Genomic DNA, 12,591 nt, shown 5'->3' with positions numbered 1-12,591 from the left:
GAGAAGTTCCCCTTCTTTGCAGGGCTATAACTTTTTAAATTCTATTGCTAAATTGACATTATTATGGCCCATTCAATGTCCTATATCCATTGTTCAGGGTGTAGCAACGATATACTTTTTCATTCACATATTCATACTAAAATATGGTCTAAAGTATAAGTATGTTTTTATCGTTTTCTGCAGCTTTCTCCAGAACTTGATTTATAGCCCCAAATGCATTATATTGATGATCAAATACAGTTAGGTAGCGATCGGTGCCAGATGAAAAATTTCAACTGGAGGTACTTCTAGAAGTTACTACGTATCATCTGATATTGACCTGATGGGCGAGGGGGCGTTTATAATTCCGCGGGCAACGTTATACCATTCATCTAGTGTGGGTCATATGATCATCAGATCAGTTAGTATAGAAGACGTTAGAAAATAATGTTGAAACTCACCGTATCTTCCTCGCGCCGTTGGACGATCAGCTTGGAGTAGACAGTTTTAGATTATGGGATGTTGATCCTGATGAACCATTTCCAGGTTGTATAATACTATATACGTCCAAATAACGTTGTTTATTGAGTTAGGGTGAGCGATTGATTATCCAGCGTGTTGAGATAGAGTCCTGCTAATGATCGCGAGTGCCCGGACGAAATATGGATCGGCCACCAGATGGCGCTCTTGAACCGCTAGAGAGTTGAGTGGAGCTCAGCTGTACATCTCAGGTCCCCGGAGGAGAAATATGATTTAGATCACAGATTTTTGAATTATTGATATCAAAGACGAGTTACGGCGTCTTCGGCAGAATGAGCATGGCTAGGAAAGACGTCCAAAGGCGTTTTCGGCGGTTAAAGTGTTAAAAGGTGAGGTTAGCTTTCAAAAATATAATTTATTCAAATAGAATTTATTTCCAAAATGATAAACAAAATGTGAAACATTAATAACAAGGGGCATGTATGAAAAAGTGCTATATAAATAAAGTTATTATTTTGAGTTTCATATACTATTGAAACAAGGATTTTCTTAGCTTTCTAAAGACATCACATCATCTTATAGCCAAAATAAACAAGACATGTTACTGAACTGTGTAAAGAAAAGTGTCCCAGTAGCCTTTTTTACTTTACATGCCTATATTAAACATTTAATGTTTTCAGAACTGTGCAAAAAAAAAAAAAAAAAAATATCTAGTGTCCCATTTCACTTGTTATATTTCCACATTTTAGTGTTCTTCAGCTCTTTTTTTCTTTTCATTCAGTGTGATAGATCCAGTCTCTGTTGAGCTTTAACAAGTCCATCAAAGTCAGGTTGCATGTCTGAGGTGGAGATCCGAAGCACAGCTGCCAGATGTTCATCAGTGAGAGAGGATCTGTACCTGGACTTGGTAAACGTCATGACTGAGAATGTCTGTTCACATATAGGTGGATCCAAAGAGAACCAACATCTTCTGAGCATGTCTCCTCATGTTTGGAAAGTTCTCCTCCTTGAGAGCAGAGTAGAACTCTAGCAGTGATGCTGACTTAAAGTGCTCTTTCAGTAGTGAATCAGACTGCAAGTCAATGAGTTCAAGCTGAACATCAGTGGGTGCACTATCAACACTGCAGGTAAAGGGAGAGGAAACCAGCTGCATTTCATCCTCAACCTTTTTGAAATCTTGAAAACGCCTTGAAAATTCATCATGCAGTGCTCCCAACATGGATGAGTACCTGTGCCGGTGATCAGCTGATGGTTTGACTTCTTTCAGGGTTTTCATGTGTTTGAGATTGTTGCTGCCTAGTTGCCTTGAAATTAATTGCAACTTTGTCATGAAGGCTTTCACATGGCTATGCATTTCATGAGCAAAAATGCCCTTTTTTGCAGACCCAATGCAAAAAAAACAGACCCAATGCACACGAGTAATGGCGATCGCGTTGGAACTACATGGATTATTCATTTTGGAGTACCTTCTGACTAAGGTATGGTCTATTTTAGGTCTATTTTACCGAACCTAAAACATGCTTTTCTATTGATCACAGCGTCGTATTTTACCGACCTAAAACATGCTTTTGGTAACGATCGCAGCTTCGCAGAACAACCCCCCCCTTGATGATTTTTAAACATCTATATATGGTATATACCTTTGATTTGGAAATAATATAGGTTTCAGGCGAGCAACCCGAACGATTTGCGCATATGCATATAACACGTCATATCTCACATTCTCACTATCTAGAAAACGAGACTGGATTATTTTGAAACGGGACAATGTTTAGTGTGGAATAGCGCACAAACAAAAGTATGTAGAAATGAACTGGTTCATTGGAGTATAAATAGTGCCTGTCAAATTAGCCATACTATTGTTTCCATAGCTATAATATAGAATATATGATGGGTCCGCAAACATCGTAAAAATGGTCAACAACGCTGGCGCTAGGCCGTACAGATGGAAAAACTGCACTCAATGAGTTAACATGCTAGTCTCCTGAACAACAGCGTGTAGCCCAAAAACTGCCACTGCCCTGGCTCATTGCTTGTGGAGCACGATATCATTAGGAAACGATTAGGAACACTGCCGAACACTTTTGAGGAAGTGCTTACAGTGGAACAGCTGAAGGTGGCAACTCTGCTGTCAAAACCGCTTCCGCATTATTTCCACTCGCTGCTTGTCCGTTTTGCTCATACTTTCAACGTTATGCTAACTCCTCTAATCACAGTTGATTGTGGGCGGGCAGTGGCGGATCAGTGCCTATTCACGTCACAGAGCGAGTCAATTCAGAATGGCTTGTTTCAGTGGGGGGCATTATTGTCTCAGCTGAACTGCACAAATGGGACTTAGTACAGATTTCACATGTTGTCAGTGTTGGTACAACCCCACATTGCTTGAAAACAATGCAAAACACTGGAAAAGGCAATTATTTTACAATAGTGGACCTTTAACACATTGAGTGCCAACGACGAGATTAGTCGTGCTAACTCGCCATGCGTTGAGTGCCAATGACGAGTTTTCTCGTCTTTTAATCGTTATTTCTTTTATTAGCGGTATCCATAAATTTTTCATCCATCCAGCCTGACGTTATCATTGTGAATGGGTCTGAGCTCGAAAAGGGCAAATACCGCCACCTATCGTCTCCCGGATGGTAATGCACATCATTGGATTGGATTGGATGGGCATGTGCCTCAGAAAGAAAGTCCGGTCCGGGGTTTTCCCTTCTCTGGCAAGCAGTATCATGTTATCACATTCACTGGCGAGGCTCGGAGCAGCGTCGATTATGTGTTTTGGTGCTATAACGTTGGATCAATAAACGCGATCAATATTTGGAATGGCGATCAGGAATTGGATTAATCTTTTTGCAGAACATCTGATGTGAGGTAAGGACTCTATTTTACCAGTATTGAGTTAATCAGATGTTTTTTTCTCAGCCATGGCAGCGTGTGTGTGTGTGTGTATGACGTTAGCGCTGACCAGGTCATGGATAATAGATTTTTCCGCCCACTTCTCTAGTGTGCATAAGTACACATATACTATCGATAATCTAGCGTTTATTTGAAAACTATTCATAAATCAGCCGAAAAATGACAACGTGTTTTGTAGGGCTGTCTTAAATACTTCGAAGCTTCGAAGCTTCGTTCGATGGCACGAGCTTCGAACATAAAAAAAAAATCAATGTAAAAAAATAAAAATAAAAAATTCGTTTATTTTCGTTTTTTTTCCAAAATCTTGCGCCTCCATTCGAATGAAACGAAAGTAAGCGGCGCCTCGACTCCACCTCTCTACAACAAGCATGTTGAGATTATCTGTGTTGAAAACAACAAGGACATGTGCAGCAGACATGTCGACGAAGAAGTCATCAGACGTGTGGTTACACTTTAAAATATGCAAAGACAATGCCCAAAAAGCAGAGTGCCAGATATGCCAGAAGAAAATGGCATATCACAACTCTACAACAACTTTGTCAAATCACCTAAAAAACGTAAGTATCGTTGTACACGACGGCGACGCCACACAAAACATTAATAAGGCTATGCCTATGCTGCTATGACTAATGTGTTACCAAGTTGGCTAATTTAATTGTAATCATCTGCTTTTGTAGGTGCATTGTCTGATATAATTATTAATTATAAATTAAATATAATATAATTGTTTGCTTGATAGACGAAGGTTGCAACATAATTATGTAATGTCATGTCGTTGGCTGTGAGAGCAGCCCCACTGCACCCAGGCAGCGCAGCCAAGTGAAACCTTGTTGGCCGTGTCACAGTCACGAAAGGGGCTACTTAATTAATTAATCCAATCCACTTTATTTATAGAGCACATTTAAAAACAAGTATAATAATTTTTTTTTTTTTTTTGACGCTTCAAATTCAAATCGAAGCTCGGCCCCGAAGCTTCGATTGCCAAAAAAAGCTTCGAAGGTCAGCCCTAGTGTTTTGTGTATTCCACTAAAGAGCTATTATCAGGGGCGCTCCAGTAGCACACCATATAGCGCCGTCCCGGGTTCGCTTCCCACACCCAGTGACCATTTGCCGCATGTCCTCCCCTCTTCTCCTCCCGTTCTCCCCCTCCTCTATCGGTCCTGCGTTACCAGGAAAAATCTGTAAAAATGCTAAAAAAGATAATAAAAAAAATAGCTATTATCGCGGAATTTCACTGGAATTACTAGAACTCTCCAAAACTATACTCGTATTCAAAACGGTATAAAACGAAAATGTACCAATGAAAAAACAATCCGTTTCGTACATGTTGACTGCAAGCAAGTCATTGATAAGCGAGGGGTGTTTTAGACCCATAGCCATAATTTAAGATATAGTTTAAGCCTTCGCAAATTTCCCCGACCTCCCATTGACTTCAGTGCTGGCACTCTAGCCCATATATGGTCAAAGGGCCGTGGCACTCAATGTGTTAACATAATGTTGGCGTGCCTTAAACATAATGTTGGTTGGTACCTTTAGGCACCCAGAGAAGTGGCCATTTTTAAACTTGAACTTGAGGACTGCATACTTTTTTTGAAAAGCGTATCTTTATACTTATAGCACATGCACAAGTCTGGTCTCTTTTGAAAGGTAACGTTTTGAAGTTTCCTACACAATAAAAAAAATCACTTTGAGTGCTAATGAAATAGAGTAACAGAGGTTTGAACACACTGAAGTAAAGGTTTTGTGTACTCACATTTCTGTTTACTTGTTTCCAGATGCCTGTTTTTAAGTTCTAGCTGAGAGGTAGGAGCTGGAAGACATAATGGTTCCATAACCTGAAGTCTTATGTAGTAGCCTACAGGTCCAAAGTTTATAAAAATCCCACGGAAAATGAGTGTTTCACAAAGGTTTTTGTAATGTGGCTTTTGTGTAGTTGAGTGGGCACTTGTGACAGGCTTTTTCTGTTAAATACCAGCTTTTTTCTCTGTTGAAATCATTCTGATGACAAACAGCAGAGAGGGTAGGATCATTTAACTGAAAAATACTTGTGTACATCATTCTGAAGTGTGTGACAAAAAATTGTGTTGTGGAAATTGTTAATTGAAAATTAGTTTCACCCAGCTGACAGAAACTGGAGGTGGCCACTGTGCATGGGCCTTTTGCTGCAGGTGTCACTCATCAGTAATTAGTGATAGTGATTTAAAGACTTGCTGGCTTAGCGTCAGCAAAGCGTCGAGAAACAAAGATGGACAAAGAGGGACAAAGAGAGGAGTTTTCCTGGAGTTCTCCGAAGAGGGATCCAGGATCCACCTAGTGCTACACCATAATCCTATCCTTCACTCCACTCCAAAAAAAATTCCTTTCCCTCCCACTCTGCTATTTCTCTAATACCCCGCTTCCACCCTACTCCCTTCAACTTTCTCCCTGCCACTCTTGACACCACAATGTGTCTCATACCTATATCCACAATCTGCTCCTCCAGAACAGATTCAACCCATCCACGGCAGTTTGCTAGCAACCCGGCAAATTTCTCGTACCCTCCTACAGCCACTAATACACCTGTCACAGTACGGGGAGGCTTATGGAATTGTCAATCAGCAGTCAAGAAAGCTGACTTCATTACTGCCTACACCCATAGTCAAAATCTGCAGCTCCTGGCTCTAACTGAGACCTGGATAACTCCCAATAACTCATCAACACCTGCAGCATTATCTACAAACTATAACTTCCCTCACACACCTCGACCTTCCAGACGGGGTCGAGGCACTGGCCTCATGACATCTCCTTCATGGGCTACAAACTTAACACCACTCCCAGAACTGTCACTCTCCTCTTTCGAATATCATGCAGTATCTGTCTCTAATCCTTTCAATCTCATCATTGTTACACAATCGCCCTCCAGGTCCGCTCGATCACTTCACAGATGAGCTGGACATGCTTCTAAGCTCCTTACCGGAAGATGGTACCCCTCTCCTTCTATTGGGCGACTTCAACCTGCCTGACTCATCTCAGTCGGTCCCAGTGGTCTGCCAACTACAATCGTTTGACCTGACTCCCACTGCCATGCCTCCCACCCACAAAGCAGGCAACTCCTTGGATCTCATATTTTCCCGTAACTCCAGCATCATTAACACCACGGTAACTCCCCTACATGTATCTGACCATTCCTTCATATCCTTCTCACTAACTCTCATGCTTAACCGAAAGGTCTTCACCCCAACTCAAACCGTCTCACTCAGACGCAACCTGCCTTCCCTATCCCCCTCCACCCTCTCCTGACATACTATCCGCTCTACCTCTGAGTGACACCTTCTTTGCTCTCCCCACAGAGATAGCAACCTCCACCCTTCTCTCAGTCCTTGCAACCTCCTTCGACAAGCTCTGTCCCCTCGTTGAGAAACCTGCCCGCCGTTCCCCACCCAGTCCATGGCTGATGGATGCAGTGAGAGAACAAAGACAGGTCCTGAGAGCAGCTGAGAGGAAGTATAGAAAGTCACGCCTCACTGCTGACATCGACACATATCACAACCTCTTGTTAACATTCTCCAAAACCATTACTAATGCCAAAGCGTCTTTCTTTCACCATAGGATCGAGGCCTCTGCCAAGAATCTTCACAAACTGCATGCTACCATGTCCTCCCTCCTCACTCCCGCCCCACCCCCTCCTCCCTCATCTTTCTCTGCCGAAGACTTTGCAATCTTCTTTGAGGAAAAAGTGGAGAACATCCGCAATGCCTTCTCCCAACCCCCACCCATTCCAAATACTGAATCGAGAACCTCATCCTTCACTCTGTCATCTTTCTCTCCCATTACAGAAGCCGAGACCCTGACACTGGTAACGTCGAACCGTCCGACTACATGCCAGCTGGACCAGCTACCCTCCCTACTCCTCCAGACCATAGCACCAGACATCCTCCCATTCCTAACTGCAACCATCAACTCCTCACTCAACTCAGGGGTGGTCCCCACCTAAAACAAGCCAGAGTCACGCCCCTCATAAAAAAAAAACCTGAACCCCACCGTCATAGGCAACTATCGTCCTGTCTCTCTTCTCTCCTTCCTTTCTAAAACACTTGAACGAGCTGTATCCAACCAACTTACTGCTTATCTCTTACAGAATGACCTCCTAGACCCTAATCAGTCTGGCTTCCGGACTGGCCACTCCACAGAAACGGCCCTCATTGCGGTCACAGAGGCACTTCACTTAGCAAAAGCGAAAGGCCTCTCCTCTGTCCTGATTCTCCTAGATCTATCTGCAGCCTTCGACACAGTCAACCATCAGATCCTCCTTGTGGCCCTCGCAGGAATGGGAGTGGCTGGCTCTGCACTGACATGGCTGACATCATACGTCAATGACCGCTCCTACCAAGTGACATGGAGAGGGACCCTGTCGGCCACCCGCCCCCTGCGGACGGGTCCAGGGCTCGGTCCTAGGACCCCTTCTCTTCTCCCTCTACACTAAATCACTGGGTAACATTATCACGTCTCATGGCTTCTCGTATCATTGTTATGCCGATGATACTCAACTCTTCCTCTCCTTCCCTCCCTCAGATATCCACGTCTCTGAGCGGATATCGGCCTGTCTGTCCGACACCTCCACCTTGATGACGACCCACCACCTCAAACTGAACCTAAGCAAAACAGAATTGCTCCACCTGCCGGCCAAATCCTCCCCCCTGACCGACCTTTCCATCACAGTCGAGAATGCAGCTGTGACCGCCTCCCTGACCGCCAAGAACCTTGGTGTTGTCCTCGACGACCAGTTGAACTTCTCTGCTCACATCGCAGCGACAACCAGAACCTGCAGATTCCTCCTGAGCAAAGTCGGAAGGATCCGCCCCACCCAACTCCTCGTCCAATCAACAGTCATCTCCCGCCTCGACTACTGCAACGCACTGCTCGCTGGCCTCCCGGCCACTGCCACCAAGCCTCTTCAACTCATTCAGAACGCAGCATATAATAATAATAAAAAAAAATGTTAACCCTAACTAACCTTACGGTCATGCACATGCACTAATAAACTAACCTACACTGTAACACGCAACACTTTGATGAACATTGTTACTCAGCTGATAGAGTTGTGCCCTTCCTGATGGCTTGTCGTACAGAACTTGTAAGTCGCTTTGGATAAAAGCGTCAGCTAAATGACTAAATGTAAATGTGAATGTAATGTGTGTACCGGCAATAATTCAGCGTGATTATGCAAAATAGCCATCCACTGCCATTCATTTCGCCTCTCGAGTCAAAACAAAGGACTTCCTCGTCCTCTCCAACCCTTTCTTCGTTCATTGGCTACACATTTATTTTCATTGGCTACAAATTAATGGAAGCAGATACGGACCAGCTTAAAACTCCGGGAGAGGTGTTTTTGGCCAACAGCTAGGCTAGTGGTCTGTATCCGCTTCCATTAATTTGTGCTAAGCTAGGCTAGCTTTCAATTTGATAGCTTTCTACTGAACACACAGAGAGGAAATTGTTATCTATCTTCTCATCTGACTGGTGAAGACGGTAAGAACATTCCTGTAATGATGACGTGTTCCTTCAAATGAATTACAAAACAATGGCGAGAAGGAATGTTGTGAACTGAAACTTGGATCAGAGATGGATGGATTGGAGATGGCATACCTGACACCAGAGATAAAACCCATCCTGTACCGTTTGCCCTTCCGGTCTGACTGGTTTTGATTGATTGATTGAAAACTTTAATAACAGATTGCAGAATGGGTACAGTACAGTACAGCTCAATACACACAATTGTTAAGGGGATGCAGACCAGAGAAAGACTTTAGTCTTGTTTACATCAGGGTCCCTCATTTTCAATTCATAATGACATTTATGACATACACAACATACAGATATAAAATCTAATCATCTAATCTAATCTAGTGCCTAGCAACACTAGATTCAGTCCCCGTTCATTAGAGACTAACGCCGACGTAATGGGAAATGCGTTTAGCGTCTTCTCCACTCAGACAAGAAGATGGATACCAATTCCCTCTCTGTCTGTTCAGTAGAAAGCTATCCGGCTGCAAGCTAGCCTAGTTTAGCACAAATGAACAGAAGCGGATACAGACCAGGTAGCCTAGCTTAAAACTCCAGGAGAGGTGTTTTTTGCCGACAGCTAGGCTACCTGGTCTGTATCTTCTTCCATGCCTTTGTTCTAAGCTAGGCTAGCTTGCAGCCGGATAGCTTTCTACTGAACGCATAGGGGGGCAGACCATAGATATATATAAACACTAGATGGCTCAAGGCAGAGTCTCCAGCGTAGTTCACGGGCGGCCATCTTGCTTCGGTGGATTATTCTGTTAAACCAGACTGTGGGTTTAGGGCACCATCTCATTCTGGAACACAGGCCTGATTTGAATTCCTCTGTAATCTGCATCCACTGAACCCGTCCTTGTCCTCTCCTCACCCAGCGTGACGCCAGGTGACTGGACGCTGTTCCTGGGCAGAGAGGTCCAGCAGGGCTCCAATCCCAACGAGGTCAGCCGCTCCGTGTTGCAGATCACAGTCCACCCTCAGTACAACAACACTCCCTTCAACAACGATGTCACCCTGATGAAGCTCGACACTTCGGTCACCTTCACCGACTACATCCGACCCGTCTGCCTGGCGGACAGCTCCAGCGTGTTCCAGAACGACATGTCTTGTTGGACGACCGGTTGGGGCTACATTGGGAAGCAGGGTGAGTATTCTACGGGCAGTGTTGCCCTCTAGAGAGGATTGATTGATTGATTCCCCTACCTGGCTGCTGTATGCATGTTCTCCTACGAGTCGGTACAAGGGCATCCCGAGTCGATCGCACGCTTCCTCCGAGACGTGCACCGACAGCCAGTGACGTCTTTTCACTTGGCAGCGAGGACTCTTATTGGTGAAGTGTAACGCGTGGGAGGGCACGCTATCTCCACCAAGTCCTGCCCCGCTTAGCAAGCGCCGAGACCTGACCTGTAGGTGTTGCTGTCCACAATGCCAGATTCCCACCCGCCAGCTTCCCCACCCCCTAATACTGCCAATTGTATTAGTGTGAACGGCCAGCCAAGCTGGTGACAACGCCAAGAGCTGGGCTCGAACCCACCACAGGGTACTTTTAACCCTGTGAGGCCCAAATAAAAAAAACATTAGCAACTTCAGAGGCCAGAGGGTGAGACCTATAAACACATGAAGGGTGCCGTGACTGAAAAAAAAGGTTGAGAAACGCTGGTATATGGTGTGGCTCTTTGTGGTACCACAGTAATTTTTGTGGCTCTTAGTCTCTGACTGGTTGGCCACCCCTGGTCTAGAGCATTTGACGCTCCTCAAGCCGATCGGGACAACCGCTCCCCTTGCCCGACATGGAAAAGTCCGCCCAGACCTATATAATCAACGCACAGCCCAAGACACAGAGTTTCAAAGGGTGCTCGATACCGCCGCCTGGTAGGATGCGGCCCGATACCGCCGCCTGGTAGGATGCGGCCGGTATTGCACTTTTGGGATCTTAGACTCATTCCCTATGGTAACATCAGGCTCCCTGGATGGATAATTAATGGAAATATTGAATAAAAGAAATAACAATGAAAACCCGACTTTTCTCGGGTTTGGCGCTCAAGCGTCGGCGAGTTAACCCGTCTTTATTCGGGTGAGGCGTCCATTGAGTTAATAAACACTGCACAGACTCTGGTGCAGTGTGTTACTACGGTTTGGACCATGTTTACCATCATCACTATTACTACTGCCTGATTGAATCCTGCCACTCACTACTGTTATTACTATCATCATTATTACTTTTCACTTTGTTCTGTTCTATTATTACTACCTATTCTACCTGTACCCCCCCCCCAGTCTTCGCGCTAAGCAATTCATAAAATATGTTGTTTTTACCAAACACCATAAGCTCCTCATTAGGCCTTATTAACTCATTGGACGCCGACAACGCTTAAATACGTGTTTGTCCGACAACCGTTATGTCATATGTTATTTGATCGTTATTTATTTTATTCGATTTTTAATTTTTTTTTTACTTTGGCCATTTCCCTGGCTCTTTTATACGTTTATCGCATTTATACTTGGTCAAGTTCGACCGACAGAAGCAGGCTGAAAGGGTTCAGATGGGGGGGAAGACACTCTGGGAAAGGCACGGCTGCAGTCCGGGATTCGAACTCGCTCAGCCCCAGATCCGTGACGAGCACGGTTGTCCACGGCGCTGAAATAGCACTCGCAGTACGTGGTGAGCTACTGGAGCTCCCCTTTATTCGATATTTCTATTCATTCCAGGCCCACTGACTTGCCGTTAACATTGGGTATTGCATTGAGAATGCCTAGGTGTAATACCGGCAGCATCACGCTAGACGGCGGTATCAAGGCACCCTTTCTAACATTGTATCCAGGGCTGTGGGATGGCCCCAGGTCTCGGGTTTCATTTTTCCTTCTCGGGCGAGGAGAACGGTTCTGCCGGTTACATTGAAGCCCGTCAAATATGCTCGATCCCTTTGTTATGGTGGATTATGCCATTGAGCAAATGGACATTGGATCTACCAGATGGCGATCAAGAAATTGAAATATCTTTTTGGATTACTCCCGGCCACACGTATGGGCGATTTGATGTCAATTTTAGCTTGATCCTGCAATGCTTTTCCACCGATAACCATTTTTAGTGTTCAATGCGAATGCCGTTACTATCAATCAAATAATCAGAAACGACCCCCACCCCCCTTTCATGCAATTATGATGGAACATAATAGCTATGATCTAGATTTGATTTCGGGATAATAGCGTATACAGGTAAGACATTGGCAACGTGTACAATGGAATCGACGTATACTGCCATAACTAAGCATTTCATGAATTACCCTAGACCGCTCTAAAACCATACTTATATTCACCACGGTATAACACGGGAACGTATGGATGAAAAAATGTCAAATGACTATAGTATTGTATCCATGGCTATAATATAGAATATAGATTTAGCTCTACAAACAAGGTGACTAACTCCCATTGTTTACAGTGTGGCAGTAGCTACCACAGGATAAGGCTAATCCCCGGCGGCCAATGAGTTAATATATCACCTTACCTTACCTTACCTTACCTTACCTGTATGCCATATATGTTATGCTTTCTTTTTAGTGGCTTTTTAACACCAGGCCCAGGGACAACAGTTGAAAATTTGCTTTGGCTAACACTGTCTCACACATTTACTTCTTGTTCATTAACAATTTGAGTGCCAACGACGAGATTTGT

General features: G+C 44.4%; 1 protein-coding gene across 1 annotated transcript in view; it reads left to right on the top strand.

The window, feature by feature from the left end:
- The window catches only part of LOC311235058 (chymotrypsin-like protease CTRL-1), a 63,682-nt gene that overhangs the window by 33,286 nt on the left and 17,805 nt on the right, over nt 1-12,591 (top strand). The window contains exon 4 of the mRNA XM_084322381.1: nt 9,792-10,060. Within this exon, the coding sequence (XP_084178507.1) occupies nt 9,792-10,060 (269 nt within the window). The remainder of the gene's footprint in view (nt 1-9,791; nt 10,061-12,591) is intronic.

This window comes from Notolepis coatsorum (genome assembly GCF_963971535.1).
Source record: "Notolepis coatsorum genome assembly, chromosome: 10".
In the NCBI taxonomy this organism is placed as follows: Eukaryota; Metazoa; Chordata; class Actinopteri; order Aulopiformes; family Paralepididae; genus Notolepis; species Notolepis coatsorum.
The sequence above is the reverse complement of the archived record's forward strand: the minus strand, read 5'-3'. Positions and strand labels throughout refer to the sequence as shown.